Source organism: Lynx rufus, unplaced genomic scaffold (genome assembly GCF_022079265.1).
Source record: "Lynx rufus isolate CCGP_SWC_20201006 ecotype Redwood Valley unplaced genomic scaffold, mLynRuf1.p SCAF_24, whole genome shotgun sequence".
NCBI lineage: Eukaryota > Metazoa > Chordata > Mammalia > Carnivora > Felidae > Lynx > Lynx rufus.
In genome coordinates, this window is record NW_025814839.1 from 11,995,364 (window position 1) to 12,018,303 (window position 22,940).

At 54.1% G+C, this 22,940-nt stretch overlaps 1 protein-coding gene across 1 annotated transcript in view; it reads left to right on the forward strand.

Moving 5' to 3' along the window:
* WSCD2 (WSC domain containing 2) overlaps positions 1-22,940 on the forward strand; it is a 114,869-nt gene that overhangs the window by 69,908 nt on the left and 22,021 nt on the right. Inside the window, exons 3-5 of the mRNA XM_047088380.1 lie at positions 3,172-3,286; positions 7,704-7,888; positions 22,597-22,718. Of these exons, the coding sequence (XP_046944336.1) occupies positions 3,172-3,286; positions 7,704-7,888; positions 22,597-22,718 (422 nt within the window). The remainder of the gene's footprint in view (positions 1-3,171; positions 3,287-7,703; positions 7,889-22,596; positions 22,719-22,940) is intronic.

Below are 22,940 nucleotides of genomic sequence, written 5' to 3' on the forward strand. Positions count from 1 at the left end.
AGTCCGAGAAAGACACCATATGATTTCACTCATACGTGGCATTTGAGAAACGAAAGGTCAAAGGGAAAAAAAAGGAGAGAGAAGCAAACCAAGAAACCGATCTTAACTACAGAGAATAAACAGGATCGTACCAGAGGGGAGGTGGGTAGAGGGATGGGCGAAATTAGGGGACTGGGGACCAAGAGGACACTTGTCACGATGAGCAGTGAGTAATGTACAGATTTGTTGAATCAGGGGCACCTGGGTGGCTCAGTCCGTTAAGCGTCCAACTCTTAATCTCGGCGTAGGTCTTGATCTTAGGGTTGTGGGTTCAAGTCCTGTGTTGGGCTCCCCACTGGGCATAAAGCCTACTTTTAAAAAAGGGGGTGGGGAACGCCACCCGGGTGGCTCAGTCGGTTAAGTGTCTGACTTAATTTCCGCTCAGGTCATGCCCTCGCGGTTCTTGAGGCCAAGCCCCATGTTGGGCTCTTTGCAGACAGCGCAGAGCCTGCTTGGGATTCTCACTCTCCCCCTCTCCCTGCTCCTCCCCACTCGCGTGCTCTCTCTCTCTCAAAACAAATAAGTAAACTTAAAAAAAATTCTTTAAAAAAAAATTGTTGAATAACTGTATTGTACACCCAAAACTCCTATAACAATGTAGGTTAACTGAACTGGAATTAAATTTTTAAAAACGTTTGGGGCGCCTGGGTGGCTCAGTCGGTTAAGCGTCCGACTTCGGCTCAGGTCATGACCTCACGGTCTGTGAGTTCGAGCCCCGCGTCGGGCTCTGTGCTGACAGCTCAGAGCCTGGAGCCTGCTTCAGATTCTGTGTCTCCCTCTCTCTCTGACCCTCCCCTGTTCATGCTCTGTCTCTCTGTCTCAAAAATAAATAAAACATTAAAAAAATTTTTTTTAAACGTTTAAAAATTAAAAATGAGGAATGGCCCCTAGTAGAGAGAATATAGTAGGTGCTCAATACATGCTCCACCCACCCACACACCATCTTTTGATCTGACAATAAAGACCTCATGCTCCCAAAAAACCTTTTTCCTCCTCCTCCTCTCCCTCCCTCGCCCTCCCTCTCTCCTGTCCCTTCCTCCTTCCTTCCCTCTTTTATCTTTTCTCTCCCTCCCCCAATCTCTTCTCTTCCCCCACCCCTTCTACATACATGGGACACTCTGCCCTTTAGTGAATTATTGACCTAAAGTTAGTGTGACACGCTCACGAGAGGGGCTGCCTCCCAGCTCAGGTGTGAACAGCACCCACGCCCCAGTCCAGGGGCTGGGATTCCCATCTGTGACGGCAGGGACATACATTCTTGAACAAGCGCAGGGACAAGACGTGGGCTTCTCCAGAGCTGTCACCATCTGACGTCCCCGCTCCAGGGAGGCGAGCTTTCTCTTAAAGAGGGACTGTTCTTCAGTCAACCCTATCACCTCTGTCTTAGAGAAGAAATTCAGAGTGATCAGGACGAGGCCCATCTCCAGTGGGGCTGACAAATTCTGCACTTAGCAGGGCTGCGCTGGGGGGCACGACTGCCCGGGAGCGAGCCTGCCCCCCCCCCCCGCCAGACCCTGCTGTTCACTGTGAGCGAGGGGGTCACAAGCCCGTGGGTGAAATAGACAGCAGGCCAGCCAGGGAAAGTGACCAAGTGGCACGCGGTATTTCCCGCAGTCATTTCCCCCCGAGGGCTGTTTGATCCCAAGGGCTGGCTGGATCTTCCAGTTACTTCCAAATGGAATAGTGGAGAGAGCGCTGGCTTAGGGCCCCCTAGACCTGGACTTAAATCTTTGTTCTGCCACCAGTGAGCCACAGGATTTGGGCCAGACACGTGACTTTTCTGGGCCTCTGTTCAGTCGTCCGAGAGCATGAACGTGGCAGTGCTCCCCGCCGTTCATGTGAGTCCTCGCAAGGATCTTTGGATTTCAGTAGATGGGAGCAGTGGTTCAGAACATCGGTTCTGCAGCCCGATCGCCCAGGTCCACCCTGGCTCCGCGTGGGCACCACCAGCTGTGCTTCCGTGGGCAAGTGACTTCATCTCCCTGGGCCTCAGTTTCCTCTTCTGTACAGAGTGGGAATAGCAGTACTTACCTTGGAGGAGGATCACTGTAAGGATTCGGTGAGACAGTAAGTAGAAACCACTTAGCAAAGCACATGTCTAGGTCATAATAATTATAAGAACATATGGGGAAAGACTTGTATAAACTGTGAAGTGTGGTCTTCATGTGAGAATTACTGTTTACCATGAAATACAGGAACCCAGTTACTACTTTAAGAAAACGTTGTGTATAGTTTCTATTTGTTTAATTTTTTTTTAATGTTTATTCACTTTTGAGAGACAGAGAGCAAGCAGGGGAGGGGCGGAGGGAGAAGGAGACACAGAATCCGAAACAGGCTCCAGGCTCCGAGCTGTCAGCACAGAGCCCGATGCAGGGCTCAGACCCACGCATTGTGAGACCGTGACCTGAGCCGAAGTCGGACGCTTTACCGACCGAGCCGCCCAGGCGCCCCTGTTGTGTATGGTTTCTTACTGGTGGTTTTACATCATGTAAAGTCTTTCTTTGGATGAAAGCACTCACGCTGGCCCGCGTGTTGGCAAACTATAAAGTACGGCACGACACAGCGAATGGCCGGTTTCTTGTTCCACTCATCGTACCTTTGTGCCTATCGTGTGTCAGACGCTGTGGTAGAAACATTTACGCAGATCCTTCCATTTTGGCCTCACTGGGTTAGTATTCTCTAACCCGGTGCCTTTGAGATATCCCAGTCCATGTGTCCAGGGAAAAACAGACATTTTAAGGCAGCTTGTAGAAATGACAACATGCTCTCAGCCATGTCAAGCTCTTCAGAGCTGTCTTACTATGGGTCTCATCTGCGTGGCGCTTAGGGAATGACCTTGGCTTGGCTTCCCGTGTGCTTTGCTGTCACCAGTAGAGCCCAGGGGCTTGGTCTTAACCCTGGCTACCCAGAAGAGTCCCTTCCTCCTCTGTGGCCTGCGCTGCCCTTATGAATCAGAGTCAGCCAGCACACATGACTTTTAGTCTCTCGTTTCTGCTTTTCTGCTCAGAGGGAGCGGCTGGTACCAAAAGGTCAAGAAAGCCACATAGCCGGAGGGACGCTGGTTGCCCCTGGTTTGCGAAACCCTTTCTGCTTTGTCCCCAGCCAGACCTGACTTCTCTCCTCTCCCCAAAGCCAAGTACATCGGCTGTTACCTGGATGACACCCAGAGCCGGGCCCTGCGAGGCGTGTCCTTTTTCGACTACAAGAAGATGACCATCTTCCGTTGCCAGGACAACTGTGCAGAACGGTAGGGCTCCGACGTCCCGGGCTCCATTCATTTCAGACCCCTTCCTTCCGTGGTGTTCTTTCCTCTCCCGTGGAAGGGCACAGTGGAGGATGAGCCCGTGGCCCCGTGGAAAGAGTGATACGAGGGTGTGTGTATGTGTACGTTCACGTGTGAGTGTGTACGCGCATGCACGCGTGCAGATGAGCAGGACTGTTCGGGAGGTGGTTTGTGGGAGTTTGTGATCGTGGAGTCGTGGGACGCAGTGGCCTGGGTGGGAGTTTGCATGTACAGCGTGCGGAGTCAGCGGGTCATGTTTGTAAGCTTAGTGCACACACGGAATGGTCTTTAAACACTAGCGGCTGTGTGTGCAGGAGACTTTGTGAATGTGTGTGCGAGGGTCCGGACTTGAGCTTGTGTGTGGGAAAAGCCCAGAGGTGTGAATCTGAGTGGGAGGCTTGTAAGATGCCCACGGGAAGGGTGAGGTGGGAGCCTGGGGGTCAGGGGTGCATAATCCCTTGTTCTTCCCCCCAGGGAGAAACACAGCGTTTCCCAATTGAAGAAGAAAATGATGTTCTCGAGGAGAACACGCACTGGGGGAGGGAGCTGACTTTCCAAGGGTGGACGAGGCCCCAAAAGACTGTCAGGTGGTGATGGGACCCTCAGTCCAAGCCCGGGCCCCAGCATTGCCACCTTGGACCTGGAATAGCTTTTTTTTTTTTAACATTTATTTATTTTTGAGGCAGAGAGAGAGCATGAACAGGGGAGGGTCAGAGAGAGAGGGAGACACAGAATCCGAAGCAGGCTCCCGGCTCTGAGCTGTCAGCACAGAGCCCGACGCGGGGCTTGAACCCACGGACCGCGAGATCATGACCTGAGCGGAAGTCGGACGCTTAACCGACTGAGCCACCCAGGCGCCCCAGACCCAGAATAGCTTTGAAGAGGCTGCTGCCATGCTCACTTTCAGACTCTAGCCGGCTGGCCCTGAGGTCACCAACTCTGGAGGACCTCAGCTACATGGCTGTCGTGGAAATGAGCAAGTGGGTGGCCGAGGGACTCCTCCCTGTGTCCTTCATGAGGAAACACTGTCCCCTTTATAATCATCTGCCTGAGCCCAGGGCTGTCTCCGGCTTGGGAAGGTCTCTGAGCCCTTGATGGTATCGATTCATTAATTTATTTGTCAGACCGTGGGGAGACCCAGGTGAATTCCACAGCGTCCACGGCCCCATGGAGTCACAGCCTTGATGGGGAGACAGACATGTGAACAGAGAAGGGCAGTAGGGCGGGGTGAGGGTTCAGATGGAATGAATCGCAGACGAGAAATGCAGAAGAGGGCCCCCAGCCCGCCTGGGGTGTCAGGAAGGAGTCCCAGGAGGTGACAGCCAAGCATCAAAGGACGAGTCAGACGAACTCACTTAATCCCCTTCAGTTCGGCAAGTGTTTATCCCTGCCACGTGTGTGTGAGGTGCTGGAGGTGTAGAGATGAGTCCGCCATAACCCTGCCCTCCGTGGGGGGCTCCCCAGCTAGTTGGGAAGACAGAGGCATGAGCAGGCTTGGGCAGTAGAAAACCAACAGCTTACACGTGGCGGGCATTTCCCTGTGCCAGGCACTGTTCTCGGCACTTGGCAGATATGAACTCTCATCCACCACGAGACCCCGAGAGGCAGGAATGTTGTGATCCACATTGCACGGATCGAGGACACCAGGGTATGGAGACCTCAAGCGTGATGGGTGCTGGGCTGAGGGTGCCGTTTAAAGTACAGGGGGCCCGTGAAGGTTGAGGGAATGGAGGGCTCAGGAAGGGTTACAGAGGTGAGAGCTTAAGCTAGGTTTTGAAGGATGAATAGGAGTTTTCTAGGTAGTCCTAGGAGGACAGAAATAACAGCACACTCAAAGATCAGAACTCCTGAAACATCCTAAATAGCCAGCATCCTTGCATAGGCAGTGGGGAGGGGGTGCACAGAAGGTCCGAGGGGAGTTGTCTAGAGGGGAAGCGGCAAGGCTGGCTGAAGCCTGCTGACACGGAGCCTTGAATGCCACCCGAAGCATCTGGCTTGGCCGCAGGCAAGGGGGGAACCGCTGGGCGGCGTTCATCAGGAGAGTGGTGTCCATTCATTCGGCAAATACTTATTTAACATTTACCCGATGCCAGGCATTGAGAATGAGGCAGTAGGTAGCAGGGCGGGGGAGGGGAGGGGCAGGGAGGGTGGATCTAGGGCAGGGTCCTCAGCCCGGAGTGACCACGAACCTCACCCGGAGTCTTGCAAAACCAGATTGCCCGTTCTCACTTTCTGATTCAGCGGGCTTGGGGTACAGCCCAAGAATTTGCATTTTTCAAGAGTTCCAAGACTGTCCAGGCTCTGCGGGTCCTGGGACCATGGTTAGAGCATCGCTGCGCCGATTTTCACACTCAGCTGCACGTTAGGGTCACAGTGCCAATTAAATTAGACTGTCTCGAAATGGGAGCCAGGTGTGGCATTTAAAAAATGCTCCCTGGGTGATCCTAATGGCCGTCCATGTTAAAGAACCCCAGATAGGAGGGTCGGTAGGCTGAGCCAAGCCATCTGGAAGCTTATTTGCCTGCGGTGGAGACCCCGGGGGGGCGGGGGCTGGTTTAGAGAGTGGAGGGGTATGATCTGTTTTAATTCTGGAAAGATCCTCCCGGCAAGGGCAACAGGAGGTTTATCGGGATCAGTAGTCTGGGGCGCTCCCAGGGACACCCCAATGGCCTGAAGGATGGCAAGGCTCACTCCGTTTCCCTTCCCAAATTAGTTATCCGTTGCTGGGCAACCAATGATCCCCAAATGTAGTGTCTTTTTTTTTTTTTTTTAATTTTTTTTTTTCAACGTTTATTTATTTTTGGGACAGAGAGAGACAGAGCATGAACGGGGGAGGGGCAGAGAGAGAGGGAGACACAGAATCGGAAACAGGCTCCAGGCTCTGAGCCATCAGCCCAGAGCCCGACGCGGGGCTCGAACTCACGGACCGCGAGATCGTGACCCGGCTGAAGTCGGACGCTTAACCGACTGCGCCACCCAGGCGCCCCCCAAATGTAGTGTCTTAAACCAACAAACGCTTATCATCCCACACCATTTTTGGGTGTCAGGAAATAATGGCCCGGGAGTGGGATTAGCCAGATGATTCTGCCTCAGTGTCCCCATGGGCTTGCTCTCAAGGGACCGCGGAGACCTGCGGCCTCTGAGGGCTTGGACAGGGCTGGAGAATCCCTTCCCGAGACAGGCACGCACCTGGCTGGTGGCCTGAGGCCTCGGGTCCTCACCACACGGACGTGTCCTTGGGGCCCGCTTGTGCGTCCTGACGTGGCAGGTGTCTCCTGTCCAAGGGAGGGGCGAGGAGGAAGCTCCCACCGGCTCTGGAGTTATAACACCCACTGGAAGTGGTTTTTTTTTCTTTTCCCTTGGAAATTGTTCCTTCTGTTAGTGGGTCCAGTTACATGAGAGGGGTCCGGGGTACCCCAGAGCAAAGGCTTCAGAGAGACGGGAAGACTAAGACGGGTGGAAGCAGGCTGGCCGAGCCCCAGGATTTCGGTGGGGTTCAGGCACCGAGACACCCGTTTGGTTTAAGCTGCTCTCCCTGCACCCGGCCAGGCGGGTGTGTGGAGCAGGCAAGGGCAGGTGCCACCCGGAGTCACTGAGGCGTGTGGGGGCACGAGTCCGGGCGGGTCTGTCTCTCCAGCTGCCCGCAGGTGTCCAGAGTCACGACCTGAGCTGACCGTTCCCCTCCGGCCAGCCTTATGTGGCCAGCATTCTGGAGGCTGCTCCCAGAGGAGCCTTCCTGGTTCCGCCTCCGAGGCGAGAGGGGCTGATGAGGGCTTGTCCTAATCCTCTCCCTTCGCCCCTACCCGCTACAGCCAAGACAGGCCGTGGCGTCTCATCTGTTTACAGAACGAGTGTCCACAGAGTCCTTTTTAGGAAACGATCCCAAGGCCAAGGGGAAAATAAGTCAAAAACCTTGCCGTGCCTGGAGTTTTAGGAAAAGGAATTTTTCTCCTTGGCTGGATATGTGACCTTGGTTTTGCCATCTTCCAAGGGGATACGAGAGCCCCTGCCTCCTCCCTTCCTTCCAGCTTTTCTCAAGGGACATGGAGGCATCATTTTGGGGGATGTTTCCTGCAATAAAGGGGCTGGACTCTGGAGCACGGCTCTAGGCAGGGAGGAGCAACGGAGTGGGTTGGGACAGAAGGACTCGGGGCTTGGGGGTGTGTGTGTGTGCGCGTGTGTGTGAAGTGTGCCACGTGTGGAAGTGTATAAAGTGGGTGTCAGTAGGACACGGTGTGGCTATGGGGGGGGGAGGGTTCCTGGGGGTCCTTGTCCCCAGAGCCCTCCAGTTGCCCCAGGTCTCCACTTTGCTGGGTGAGCCTACGTGTCCCCGGGGTCTGCATGGTGGTAGCTGCCCTGGACTGACAGCAGCCTTCCCCAGGGGTTACCTGTATGCCGGGCTGGAGTTCGGTGCGGAGTGCTACTGCGGCCACAAGATCCAGGCGACAAACGTAAGCGAGGCCGAGTGCGACATGGAGTGCAAGGGCGAGCGCGGCAGCGTGTGCGGCGGCGCCAACCGCCTGTCCGTCTTCCGGCTGCAGCTGGCCCAGGAGTCTGCGCGCAGGTGTACGTGAGTTGGCCCCGCCCCTCCCCGCAAGGCCGCCTGCTCCCTGCCCTGCGCCTGCTGGGGCTCCCCAGCACTCCCCGCAGCCCTGCGCCCGCCCCACCTTCCACCGCGGCCCTTGCCGAACGCTTTGATCCGTGGAATTCGGATGTTTCCACGAGCTGTGTCCCCTCCCTCCCTCCCACCCAGAGCGGCCTCCTGTCTTCCCGCCTCCTCCCCTGTCTTCCTCCCTGACAGAGTGAGCTGGAGCCTGAGCTCGGCCTGCCTTCCTGATTTTCTGAAAGTGTATTGTCTCTAGTGATGATGCAGACAGAGATAATGACAAAAGCAGACACTTGGTCCTTTTCTCAGTGCCTTATGTGGAGTAGCACATCCTCACGGTGACCCTGGAAACGGGCGCTATTATTCTCTAACTCCCAGTTTACAGTAAAGGAAACTGAGGGTCAGTGTCACATAAGCAGCGGAGGACTTAAACCAGTTACAGGGCCCACGTCTTTCATGCTCTGCTTTGGTCTTATTGGACGTGCTCTCCAGTTTCCACACGGAGGGAGGGAGGGGAGTGAGCATGGACCCTCTTCCGCAGACATTGTCCCTCGGTCCCCCTTCTGGAACAGGTAATGTCTGTCTAGCAGGAATCTGCTCTGTGCCAGGCACTGTCCCAAGCCCACGACAGGCCCAATTTCATTTCTCTTCCTTACAGCCTCCGTGTTAATCATTCCCATTTTACACCGAGGAAACTGAGGCTTATCGAGTTTAAGTAAACCTGCCCAAGGCCACACAGTGTATTTAAAGGTGATCCGCAAACCTATGAAGATTGCTGATGACCTTGACAGGAGATGGAGGGCTGGGTTTCTGCCGATTACCCTTGTGATGCAGTCCCTGAGGCAGGGACAGGAACCCACAGCCACACCTCTGACCCCTGGGCCAGCGTTTCACATTTGAATGTGCCCGTGAACCCTATGGAGATGTTGTTACAGAGCACGTTCGGGTTCGGCCGGTCAGGGTGAGAGTTTGCATTTCTGAGGAGCTCCCAGATGACGTTAGGCTGCTGGGCTAGGGGCCACACTTTGAATAATAAGGCCTCAGACCTCAGCAGAGGTGACGCTGCCTGCCCAGGACACAGGTGGGTTTGGTGGAACGTAGAGACAGGCTTTTCCCATGGGAATGCCATTGTTGATAAAAAATTCATGGTGGGCCTGCTTGGCCATGTGTTCTGTTTCCCAAATCCCGTGTGTTCGAAGCCCCACTCGGGCTTTTGCCGCGCAGTAGGGTGGCGCGTGTTGCCAGTTTGCAGAGGTGCGGGTTGCTGCCAGCGGAAGCACCGTCTGCCTCCCCACGGGGGCCTCAGTTCACCCCCGGGGCTGGAGTCCTGGCTGGCCGAGGTGGCGTGTGAAACCCAGGCGGGAGAATGGCCACACAGCGAGTCCCTCGTTTGGCCGCTAGCGTAACGAGGTTGTTGTTTTTTTTTTCTTTTTAATTTTTTTTTAACATTTTTTATTTACTTTTGAGACAGAGAGAGACAGAGCATGAACAGGGGAGGGGCAGAGAGAGAGGGAGACACAGAATCTGAAACAGGCTCCAGGCTCTGAGCTGTCAGCACAGAGCCTGACGCGGGGCTTGAACTCACGGACCGTGAGATCATGACCTGAGCTGAAGTCGGACGCCCAACCGACCGAGCCACCCAGGCGCACCACGAGGTTTTAATTTGATGGCGAATCTACCGTCCTCACACTGATCCCCTTACGCCAATATTTATGTTATTTTTATGGTGACCTTGACTATGTGAAGAGATGGCCCTAAAATCATGGGCATTTCGTGAGAAGGCTGCTGCCGCTACAACATCCTAGTGGATGACGATGGGCTGGATAACAAGAATAAGGCCATGTAGATCGTTAGATATCAGCCAGACCTGCTTTTGGTTAATGTTCAGATTGACTGGATAACCTGGACGTATCCCCTCGCTCTCTGTCTCTCTCTCTCATGCTCGCGTGCGCGCACGCACACACACTGTTGTGATCACCTGATGTGAAGCACACTGTCACAGGCCATCGAAGATGTTCGGTCCGTTGAAATATACAAGCCTCGGCACACAAAGACAGTAGATTCTGTATAAGGGGGTGTGTCTTGCCCTTGTAGCAGTGGGGGGGCTGTGTGGGTGCTGCAGAGTAGCCCCTGATGCTGGTGGGGATGTTCCTGCACCCCTCCGCTTGCCCACCTCGGCAGCAGAAAAGTTACCCAGGATGGTGTTTTGTTCCCTCTGAGAAAGGAGTCTTTTATATTTATGTCCAAGAGGGGAACGTAGTCATGTCTGCTGAGGGTGGAGTCTAGGCTTCTCCAAGTCCACCGCAGTTGTCCCGAATCATCACTGTACAAGATTGGAAGCTTGGGCACCTTCAGCTGGAGATTCCAGAAGAAAATTGAAGCCTTATTAACCTCAGGGCTGCTATGGCTGAGATAAGAACGGAAGTGGCTTGGATAAGGAGATGGATGGTTGACGATGTGCCAAATCGAGACTCCTGGTGGGCGCCCAGTTGATACCATGGTGTCTGGAGAGAACATGGAGACCATTCGTTGAACCAAAACACTTGATGAGCATCCATGGGGATTAGGCATGGAGAGGATGAGTGGAGAATAAAGCACAGTCTCCATGGTTGAGGAGCTCATGGTCTAGTGGAGAAACAGATCCAGCACCAATGGGGTCTGTTCAAGCATGGGGGTGTATATATGGGGGAATGGCAGGGGCTCTGTCTTCAGGAGCCGAGGGAGCGACATTTGGGTGGGATCCCATTTTAAGGAGACTTCTAGATGAGAGGGAGAGCCGTATATTCCAGCCATGAACAAAAAGTCCAGGGTCAGCAAAGGTCATGTGTTGAGTGCCCTATTGGAAGCACCTTCTTATATGCTGATGTCCCATTTTACAGCTTTAGAAACTGAAACTCTGCACAGAAGAAGGCTGTTTGGTTAGGGCCTTGAAAGATGCATGGGATTTTTTTCCTGGTGTGGAAGAGGAGGATATCCAGACTGAAGTTGCCAAGGGGTGGGAGGGAAGTCTAGGCAAAGGGAATGGGGTATGCAAAAGCCTAAAGGTAGCTTTAGGAAATGATGGGAAGGCATGATTTTTCCAAGGCCGCAGTGCTTCTTAGGGACTGAGTTTGGGCTGGAACCCAGCTCCCTGACTGCTAGTTTGGGTGCTCACTCACTACAGTGCTGTAGACACCTTGACCTCTTGTAAGGGATTCTGGACCTCATCTCCTCTCTTTTGGGAGAACTCCTTGGATCTAGCTTACCTCCTCCTTTCCCTGACCTCTGATCTCTCCTTCTGCCCCATTTGCGGACTCGAAGCAAAACAGAATTGCCAGTGTCCTTGTGACTGGGTCAGAACCCAGTGGCACCTTTGGCTTTCCATTCCTGGACACGATTTATACATAAGTAAATCAGAAAGGGAGGCCTTCCGAGGTACTGGCACACGATAGCAGCGAGTATTATACCAGGCAGGGAAATGAGTAAACACACCAGGAAACAGGTATGGTGGAAACCGGATTCCGTTTGTAGAGTCATTAGTTGATATCAACAATGTATCTTAACTGCGTTTCCCTGAGCAGTGGCACAGAATTCTTAATGATTAGAAAGATCCAAAGGAGGCTTCTTGTCTCCCAAGCACCACTGGTGGGGCATACACCTTGCATAGGGAGGCAGCCTACATGTTTCCGAGGTGATGGAATGCTCTTACAGTAAGTAGTGAGAGCATTAAAAGGTTAGCAGAGCAAATGTCTGCAGGCACCCTGCTATTCTTCCTTGACACAGACTCTCAGGCACGTGGACTCTTTGCCCTTGTTACAAAAGAACCGAGAAATGGACTTCCTTCTTGGTTGGATTACATTTTTCACAGCAGTTTGCTAAATGTGTCAGCAAGTGTAGCTCTCCTCCCAGGGGCAGAGACCTGCCAGCGATTTGAGAACGTTACGGCTTTACAGGATGTTGCAAGAAATTTCATTTGCTTGAAAGATTCTTGCAAGATCTGTGTTAGAAGATTCCTTAGAACTACATTGAATGTGTTAGATACACGTTGGGCCCATTGGGTGGCTGTCCATGGTGCTGACCGCCCTTTCGTGCAGCCTAAAGCCCCCAAAACTGCAGGCAGGCCAGATTCTCTCAGGATTCAGCACCTTTTCGTCTTGCTTGCTTGCTTGTTTGTTTGTTTTCTGTCTTGGTGGAAGTATTATGAAGCTTACAGTACCATGAAAAAATAGATCCTTGACTTATGGCTCACTTTACACAGTGTATTTTGTGTACTGTTAGTCTTGGCAGTTTTTTTGTCTTTGAAGGTTAGAAGGGGAATTTCGTGCAGTACTTGTGTTGTGCTCACTGATCCTCCATTCTGGTGGCTTCTGCCAAGGGGAGCCTCAGATGTTCGTGGAAAGTCACACTAGATGGATGGACCATGCCTAGCTCCTCCTTTGCCAGTTCTGGAGGTCTCTCCTTCACTTTAATAGGTGCCCGGGACCCCTGAATTTTATAATTTATATGAATCTTCATGAGTTCTGCTGTGTAGCGTCGAGGAGATGACAGCTAGAAAAATTTCCTCCTTCTGCGTCCTGAGGGGGGAGAATTGGTTTGCTCTTTGCCCCTAAGCAGAGTCCACAAAGGCTAGGGGGGCAGCGTAAGTTTTGAAATCAGGCAGACATCGCTTCTATCCCAGCTTTCTCACTTACTTGCCGTGTTGACTCTGGCCACGTTGTTTCCTCTCTGAGCCTCAAGCGCCTCATCTGTAAAATGGGGACAGTTCCAACCTTTAAAGATTGCTGTGACCACCAAGTGAGATAAAATCGAGAAAGCACATAGCACAAGGTTATTGAGCCGTTGTGATGCCCCTTTCTTCCTAGAATGAAAACTCCTTAGTGCGCTCCACGTAGCACCCAATTCAAGCCGTTTGAATTTGCAACAGCCCTCAGGAGCCTTTGGTGCTGCCTAAAAATAGCTGGTTTGAATTCTTCTCGGACAGTTAGGCTCTTTGTGTAATTCAATCTCTCTCTGATTATAGGTGGCCGTTAGCAGCTCCCAGCTCACTGCCTTTCCTCCTCGCTGGCATCTTTAATGCAGTAGAGCCTGGCCTAATTACCCAGGGGGTGGTGGCCTCTTTCAAACCAAGGGGAACTCTTCCACGCCTGCCTTTAAGCTGATGCCTGGTGACATTTACCTCATTTTTGTGAAGCCTCGGAACAAAGAGATGATAGGACTTCAGAGATACTTGCAGCTGGTTCCAGGCTGTTCTTCATCTGCCCCCAGCAAAGAGAGTTGATGAACAGTTGCTCTGCTCACCTCTTGCTAGTAAAAGCCTCAAGCTGCCGAGGTCATGCACCATCCCAGCTGGCCTGGCAACGAAGAGCTGACATTACCAGAATGTGGGGCATGGGCTTTTGTGACGCTGGGGCCCCTGCTGTGGGCCCGGAGAGGGTTTCTGGGAAATTCAGGTGGCTGGTATGGGGTCTCTGGAGCCCCCGACCGTGTTAGGATTGGGCAGGCTTCCCACAGAACGGCAGAGGGGCGGGAAACCAAAATGGGGTGTCGGATAGGATTGGGGTCACATCCCAACTCTGCTCCCCGCTGGCTGTGTGACCTGGAAAAGCAGTTGAATCTCGTTACATCTCCGAGGCCTCCCCCTGAAAAACAGGATAATAGTATGGCCCACCTCACAGGCTGCTGCAAGGATTAATTGAGATACAGTGTGTACAAGATGTAGCACAGCTGATGTGATTACCATCGTGAGTGTGTAGTAGCATTGGCCATGAGGAAGACATGACCCAGGGCTGCTGCTGTTGTCCAGGGGGACCATTCTCAGAGAGTCTGGGCTGTGAAGAACAGTGGCCCTGAACTCCACGTGGGGTTTCCCTGGGGGATTACAAGTGCTCCGAGATCCGAATTTAAGTGGGGTTCCCCCAGAGGCAAGGATGGGAACCTTGGTTTGCTTGGGAAGTGACCCCAGGATGCATCTCTGGGAGGGATGGAGAAATGAGACAAGGAAGGGAAAGAGCCGAAACAAGGTCCGCTACAGAGCAGGGCACGCTGAGGACAGCCGAAGTTAATCCCACTGGGGAGCTCGGGGAGATGGCGGTGAACGTGCTTCAGAGGTGTCCCCCTGGAGGGGCAGGAAGCTGCAGCGTTTACCCTCCTACACACCCCCATCATTGGCTGAGGGTGGCCCCTGGGGACATGGCCCAGCCTGTCTTCACCAGCCCTAAGGCAGAGTCCTGGGTATATATTGTGGGTCGCTGTCCATCTGTATCGGGACAGGGAGCGCCAGGGGCCCTGACACCGGGGCATTGAGAGCGTCTGCTCTGTAAAGTCTAGCCACCCTTCACGCGTCATGGACAAGCGGAGGAGAAAGGAGCAGGGAGGGATACTGAGTCCTGGTTAGGTCTTAGGCACGTTAAATGCCATCACATGGGACCTCCACTCTCACCGTGCAGCGCAGATGTGATCCCTATTTACAGATGAGGAAACCGAGGCTTAGGAGGTGAAGACACATGCCCAAAAGGACACTCAGCTTAGTAAGTACCTGACCCAGGTCTGTCTGAATTTATTTATGTAGTTAGTTATTTATTTAGTTAGTTTTGAGAGAGAGAGAGAGAGAGAGAGTGCATGCGATTGGGGGAGGGGTGGGGAGAGAGGGAGAGAGAGAGAGAATCCCAAGTGGGCTCCTCACTGCCTGCCTGGAGCCCCGATGGCAGGGCTCAGACTTCCGAACCACGAGATCATGACCTGAGCCAAAATCGAGAGTCGGACGCTTAACTGACGGAGCCACCCAGGCGCCCCTGTTTGAATTTAAAGCCAGTTCTCTTTCTGCTGGGCACCAGAGCTTTCTGCAAACGGGAAGGCATCTGTTCATGCTGTGGGAGTGCAAAATTCTATCACAGAAGAGTGTTAGGAAGGTCAAGGGATCCTGACTGGCCACCTCTCCTTCCTTTGCAGACCCAAGTAATGAGAAGGCCTCACCGCTGACGGGGAGGACCACTTGTCCATTTTACAGATGGAGGAAAGGAGGGGCGTGGGAGAATTAAATGTCTTCTCCATGTTCTGACCACCAAGCCATAGTAGAGAGCAACCTGTGGAGAGAAATGGACTGCAGAGTGCTCCCCTGATCCCCGAGAACCCCACCTTCCTGCCGGACATCAGGAAGCCCTCTGCGACCCTGCGGTTTCCCCCCCAAAAGCGGAATGGGCAGGACTGTAGGAAAACCCCACATCCAACAGGCCCACTGCTCCTGGAACCGCCTTCCCGCACCTGGTCCCCTCCTTACCACACTCTTGGACACACATGGCCCAAAGAGAGACTCGAAGCAATGCCTCCTCATCCCACTCTGGCTCCTTGAAACCTCACCTTATTTGGTATTCGAGGCATTCAACTCAGCCCTCTTCTCTAAGCTGGTAGGGTCAGGGACTCATTAGCAGATGCTTAAATGTCAAAGGGAGACAACCTCCGTGGAACTGGGCTTACGGTCTTCCTTCCGCCTTCCCACTCTCTCAGTCTGGCGGCCCGCAGATGGCCTTCGTCCAGGCGTCCAGGCCAAAAGGAGGAAATCACATGGAGAGATGGCAGGGAAGAGGTTCCTGCCCCCTCCCCCACTGCTTTTCGGGTTAAGTCTTAGAGCAGGAGGCAAGGAGACCGGTCCACCGACCTTCACCTGCCCCTTCCACTCTACTTCGGGCTCACCAGACTCAGGCATATCCGTCTCAGAGTGAGCCACCCAGCATTCGCACCTCCGTTTTAAAGATGAGAACATCGAGGCCCCAAAAGGGGAGGAAACTTGCCCAAGGGCGAACACCGAGGAGGGGGGTAGCCGCCAACGGGCACTATGGGAAGAGCTGCCTGCGTGACAGGCACAGACTCCAAGGTCCAGGGAAGGGAAGTAGAGGTGGCACCAGAGCTCGTGTCTCCTGGCCGCTAGGCTTCCGCTCCTTAGCCAGGCGGCTCGTCCCGAGCCTGTCAGTTCCAGGAAAGTGCTATGGCTTCTTGGTGTGGTGCCAGACTGGTGCCTCTTCTGGAGCCCCTGGGTCAGGGCCGACCCCCTCAAGGCCACCTGCAGACGCAGGGCTGATGTAGCCCCATCAGCCAGAGCCCAAGAGCCAGGCCCCCCCAGCTGGGGGTGATGAAGGCAGGGTGTTTGGCCAGGGTGGGGTCCAGATGCACGCGTGTGGGCTCACGGGACCTTGAGTGATGCCCCGGTGACCTCAGCTACTCAAGGTCGTATCTGCAAGAGGATGTAGGGGTGACTCCTAGCAGTGGTGACCCAAAGACCACCTTGGGCGGGGCGCCAGCTGTCACGTGCCCATGGGCAGACACACTCCTATGCAGAGACTCACGTCAGGTTCAGGGTTACACAGGACCGAAACAGATCCCAGCAGTGCCCCGGCTGCGCGCTCCAGGCGTGGGGGTCCCCGTGCTCTCAGCGTCCCGGGGAGAGCCTTGTGATCTTGTCTCTTGTACGGTACAAGCATGAAGTGGCCTCGCACTGGGGAAACAGACATGCTTGCAGGATCTGAGGTCCTGGCTGTTCAGGGAATTTTTGAGAAATGCCCAACCCCTGGTGGCATTGAGCCTGTCTGGGGGGGAGGTTGGCTGCGGCTTAGCCGGGCCCTCCGCTAGGAGAGAGAGAGAGCCCTTCTCCACCCAAGCTACGTGGTTGCCAGGCAACCCAGAGAGATCACCGAGGATTGCATCTCTGCCCCGTGGTAGAGGTCCCACGCACAACCACACGGTCACGTACAGATGCCCACCGTCAGGAGACAGCCTACACCCTCAGGGTCCTACATTCCCACTGAGACAGAGCCACGTGGCCACATTGGTGGGCTCGGTGCTCAGCATTCACATGCCCAAACAGATCGGTTCTCACGTTACCGCATGTGTCCACAAGATGCACACACTGCCTCCTTGTCACACACCTTATGCACACACGTCCCACCTCCCAGACACGCCCTCACTACAACCAGGCCCACAGGTAATCTCACGGTCAGCCCCTCCCGCCCCGCTGATGGGCAGACGGATGCACTCACCCCACGGGTGCCCATACACCGCCCCCCCACCCCCCACTTCTGACACAACTCAAAAGAAGGGTGGGGGTGGGGATCCATGAAGGAAGCACCCTAGAGGGTAAGAGGTCGTGGGCTTCGGGTCCCTACAGTGTACCCAGGACTGCCCCAGTCCCAAAGGGGCCACCCTTAGCCTCCACCCCAAAACTGATTCCCGTAGCAACCTTCACGGCCTCAGCCATGACCCGGGGAAGATGGTCTCTTGATTCGCGTCCTGGTGGGAAAGAGGAAGGTTAATTTGAATATGGTTTTAGAGACTCAGAGTCAAGACCTGGGCATTTTTTGTGCTCCAAGAAATCCGACTCCAGTGTCCAGATGTCCCAGGGCGACAGCTTTGACTTTGTGAACGATTAAGTAGAGCGAGTGTGAAGGGCAGGATCCTGGGACAAAATAAATGGCCCAGTGTTTTGAAAATGCCGATTCAAGGCCCAGGGGTGGCATTGAGCCTGTCTGGGGGGGAAGTTAGCCCGGCCCCCCGCTAGGGCTAACTTAAAGAGAGACAGCCCAGAGAGCGTGAGAACTCTGAGCTCAGACGTTCCTGGGTTGGAATCCAGAAGCTGCTACTTGTCACCTGTGTGGCCTTGGGCAAGTCACTGTCCCCCTCTGAGCCTTGCTTTCCCCTTCTGTATAATGGGGAGAAAGAGACCTTCCTTGTAGGGAATAGAGGACCAAGTATATCAAGTGTTAGGGTGCGTGGGGTAAGAGCCCAACTCTTAATATCAGCTCAGGCCATGACCTCCCAGTCTGTGAGATCGAGCCCCACGTTGGGCTCTGTACTGACAGTGTGGAGCCTGCTTGGGCTTCTCTCTCCCTCTCTCTCTGCTCCTCCCCTGCTTGTGTGCGTGCGCTCTCCCTCTTTCTCAAAATAAGTAAACACTAAAACTTTTTTTAAGTATCTCAAGTGTTTACACATTGCCTGGCACACAGCCTCCGATAATACCCTCCAGAGTGGAGGAGACGTGTCACTTAGATTCCAGTATCCGCTCTGCCTCTTCAAGTGGCACGGCTGACTTGTGTCGAGTGGTTTCAGCCCTCTGAGCCTCGTTTCTTCATCTGTCAAAATGGGGATCCTGGGATCACAAGCCGATGTGCGTGTTCAACAAGGCCACGCCTGGGAGCGCTCAGCCTGGTTCCCGGAGGATAGCACGCGACTGATGATTCAGGAGCCACAACCTAACGGGGATACTCTGATATTACTATAAGCGCCTCATTATCATAACAGCATCGTTACTATTGGAAGGAGCATGGACTTGGGAGACAGAGAAACCTGGCTTCCATTTCACTCCGTTATTTGATTGCTCTGTGCCACTGGAAGGCAGCTTCCTTGAGCCTCAGGCGCCTCGTCTGTGAAATGGGAGAGGCCCCAGCATCTACCCCATCTGGGTGCCGTGAGGGTTAAGTGGATCCCAGGCACCCAGCAGGGAGCCTGGCATCAGAGGGGACTCAGTGAATAGTAGCAGAGTTGAAGAGAGAAGGCGACCTCCCTTGTTTCTAAAAGCAAGGCGGGGTCTCTCTGCCCTGTGACCCGAGTGGGCTGACAGCTGAGTTTTCTGGGTAAGCGAGGGTCCGTGCACCTGCTTTGGGCTTCCCACCTCACTGCTGCGAGTCTTTGGCTCAAATGCTTGGCTCCCCTCCCTGACCTCCCCTTGGGCAGCACATTCTCTGAGCATCATCGAATCGTCCTCGGGATGACTCATGAGTTTATGGGGCTTCCCTCTGAGCATCCTGGGCCACGGGATGGGAGACTGTCGCGTGTTCCCCACACAGGACACCGGTGGCCTTTGGGGGGTAGCGGTTCCTCATCTGGGGGCTGGAGGGCTGTCCTGTCCAGGAGAGCAATGTGCATAGTCTGTCCCCCACCCTGCCATGCATAAGGGGGAAACCGAGGCCTGGAGGACCACAGGGCGAGTCAGCAGTATCCTGGCCACCCCCAGCCTCCACAGCCCCCGCCACCCCCCTCCCCAGCCTGGAGCAGGAGCGAGGGCTCCAGGAAGGCAGGGAAGAGAGAACTGGATGGTGCGAGCCTGCGGCGCGCTCTGGAAATGAGCCATTTAACCAGATTCCAGATGTCTTCTCCGTTTGCTAGATTTGCCTCCGCGAGGAATGCCTTCGGGCTACTGGGTGCCAGGTGGTAGAAGGAATCACTAGGGTGACAGCTGACATTTAAGCCGATCGTTCCCGAACTCCCTCCCTCCCCCTCCTCCACCGTCTTTCTGCCTGGGGAGCGATTGCGTAGCCCTTTCCCTGCACGTGAACGTGAATAGATGTGTATATGCCAACAGGGCGGGCTGACTCCCCGGAGAGACCCAGAGACAGACGTATAGAGTGGGGGCATATACGTGTTTGCAACTTTAACTTGCTCCCCTTTTTCTGAAGGGCTGACATTTTGTTGCTGACAGCGACCCATAGTAAGTTTTTGCCACCGGTGGGGGCCTTAGGTTGGTCCCATGACCTCCTGGTCTAAGTCCTGCCACTGTCGGCTGCAAAATGAGAGTTTGCCCCCCGCCTTCCAGAGTTTTCCCCAAGGTGCAGTGAGGTGATGTTTGTGAAGTTCCCAGCACAGCAGCTCACACGTGGTAGGCACTCGGTAACTGACGTCTATTTTTGTGCTCCTGGTTTTGATCTGCACTGTGTGAACGGTGTCCTTGGTTTTACGTGAAAGCCGTGTTCTGGAAAGGTTCACATAACTCAAACGTGAGCACGGCTGACCTCAATTTTAAATGGGCATCATGGGGGCGCCCGGGTGGCTCAGTCGGTTAAGCGTCCGACTTCGGCCCAGGTCACGATCTCACGGTTCGTGGGTTCGAGCCCCGGGTCGGGCTGTGTGCTGACAGCTCAGAGCCCGGAGCCTGCTTCGGATTCTGTGTCTCCCTCTCTCTCTCTCCCCCTCCTCAACTCATGCTCGCTCTCTCTCACTCTCAAAAATAAACAACAGCGAAGAATTAAATGGGCATCATGAACCTTTTGGGAAATTTGACAGGGGCATTTAAAAACTTTTAAATTTGTCTTAATGACATTGAAAAATACATATTCACTGTAGAAAAAGAAAAGGGTTTTAAAAAGATGGAAATAAAAATTGCCTCTACTGCTACTCCATTCGTCAGCGTTCTCCAGGGAAACAGAACTTGTAGGAGTTTTATTTATATATACGTTAGGAGACTTATTTAAGGCATTGGCTCATGCAGTTGTGGAAGCTGGCAAGCCCGACATTTTTAGGGCAGACCAGCAGGCTGGAAACTCAGCAGTTGATGCCACAGCCTTGAGGCAGAATTCCTTCTCTGGGAAACCTCAGGTTTTGCTTTTAAGGCCTTCAACTGATTGGATGAGGCCCACCCGTGTGCTCAAGGGAACTCTCCTGTAAGTCTTCCCCAAGTGAACTCATTATAAATGTTAGCCACATCTACAAAGGACCTTCCCAGCAGCACCTGGACGTATGTTTGATCAAACACTGGGGCGTCACAGCCTCGCCAAGTTGACATAAAACGACCATCATGCTTGCCGTTCAGAGATGACTGTGGCTGTCAACATGTTTGCGTAGGTCCCTCTAGAGATTAATGTTGAGGGTTCATTTTTTTATTAAAAAAAAGCACCTTTTTTTATGGGGGCGCCTGGGTGGCTCAGTCGGTTAAGCGTCCGACTTCGGCTCGGGTCACGATCTCACGGTTCGTGGGTTCGAGCCCCGCGTCGGGCTCTGTGCTGACAGCTCAGAGCCTGGAGCCTGCTTCGGACTCTGTGTCTCCCTCCCTGTCTCTTTCCCCCTCCCGCACTCTCTCTCTCAAACATAAATAAACGTTAAAAATAAATACATAAATGAGCCTTTTTAAAATGTTTGTTTATTTTGAGAGAGCGAGAGAATCCCAAGCAGGCCCTGTGCTGTCAGGGTAGAGCCCGACGTGGGGCTCCGTCTCAGAATCTTGAGATCGTGACCTGAGCCGAAGTCAAGAGCCAGACGCTTAACCTCCTGAGCCACCCAGGCGCCCCTGAGAGATCACTTTTGTACAAAATTGATATTTGGTCATATGGGCAGTTTGATAGTCTCTGCTTATATTTAGCATCTTGAATGCATCTTTAGCTCTCTAAAGGAGCCTTGAATGCCGTTGTTATTATTGGCGGGGGCATGGAGTCCCATTGTGGTGGTGGTCTGTATTTTATTTGCCCGGTGCTTCGTCGTTGGACACCCGGCGGTTCCCAGTCTTCCACGTGTTAATGCGAGTGAGTGCGGTGGGGAACGTCCTTATTTATACATCTGTGTGCCCCCCACAGTGGGTGCCACAGGGGCCCGCCCACGTCCCCTTTCCCTGCAGTGACTGCCAGCAGCCAGTGGTTCACGTCTGCCCACTTGCGCAAAAATAAACCTTGGCCCCAGAGGAGCGGGCTCTCCCGGGACGTTGTGTCCCGCGGCCAATATCTGACGCGCGGCAGGGAAGGGGGGACACACGGCCAAGGCCGGGCCCCTTTCCTTGCAGTGGGACCGGCTGTGGCACGGCTTGTCGTCCGTGCTTGGGTGGGACCCAGCCGAGGTGACATCCTTGCTCGGTTCCTGCCCTGCTTCTCCCCCGCCCCCTTCTCCTGAGAGCGCACCTCAAGAAAACACTGTCTCAGGTCCTGCTCGTGGCAAACCGGGCCTCAGGCACCATCGCTGCCTGTTGCTTTGGGGTGACTGTGCGGCCTCCGAATTCCCTGTTGTGTGCCTGATCGGGTTATCTTAAAGGCGGTCCTTCCGGCAGATCAGTCCCTCGTAACCTGTACGTGCTCAGCACTGGGTGGGCAGAGGATGATGGGAGGGAGAAGACAGCCCTGGGTACTTTGCTTCCCTCGATCCTCGAGCAGCCGTCTCCTGAGGGGATCACGAAAATCCTCCACGGCGTATATCATCCCCCTGAAAGGGGGGTGACCGTTGTGGAGGATGAATAAGGCACAGGAACGCTGACAAAAGGGGACAGTAGGGCCCCACAGGAACATCGCAGGACCGTTGACAAAAATGCCGGGGTTGAGAAGACTTTGAATTATGTAGCCGATCCGTCTCCACTCTGGTACACTGTGTGACCTTGGGCAAGACTCTTGCCTTCTCTGGGCTTCGATTTAAAAGCACTTTTCGGGGGCGCCTGGGTGGCGCAGTCGGTTAAGCGTCCGACTTCAGCCAGGTCACGATCTCGCGGTCCGTGAGTTCGAGCCCCGCGTCAGGCTCTGGGCTGATGGCTCCGAGCCTGGAGCCTGTTTCCGATTCTGTGTCTCCCTCTCTCTCTGCCCCTCCCCTGTTCATGCTCTGTCTCTCTCTGTCCCAAAAATAAATAAACGTTGAAAAAAAAAATTTTAAAAATAAAAGCACTTTTCGGGGCACCTGGCTGGCTCAGTCAGTTAAGCGTCTGACCCGTGATCTGGGCTCCGTCGTGATCTCCCAGTTCGTGAGCTCAAGCCCCAAGTTGGACTGTGAGCTGACAGCACGGAGCCTGCTTGGGATTCTCTCTCTCCCTGTCTCTGTGCCCCTCCCTTGCTCACAGGCACATGCCCTCTCACCCTCTCTCAAAATAAGCAAACATTAAAAAATACATAAAAGCACCTTTCTTTAGAAAGTGGTTTGCCAAGCTGAGATCTGACCACTGCTTTTCCCTCTGGCCCTCCAGATGGAAGCGCTGTCTTCCGAGGCTGCTTCCGCAGGCCCGACAACCTCTCCCTGGCCTTGCCCGTGACAGCCGCCATGCCGAACATGTCCGTGGACAAGTGCGTGGATCTCTGCACTGAGAAGGTGAGCCCGGGGTCCTGTTCACAGAGCTCCGGGTGGGGGCGGGGGGGGTGCAGTGTGGAACAGCTGGAGGAAAGGGGGTGCTTGGCTGGAGAAGCCACAGCTCGGGCAGGATGAGGGGGTCATCCCTCTGATGTGTGACACGGGAGAGAAATGCAACAGTTTCCTGTGGATCTAAGGGGCGGAAGTTACAGGGGGTCGATTTCTTTCCCCCTGAGGAAGCGG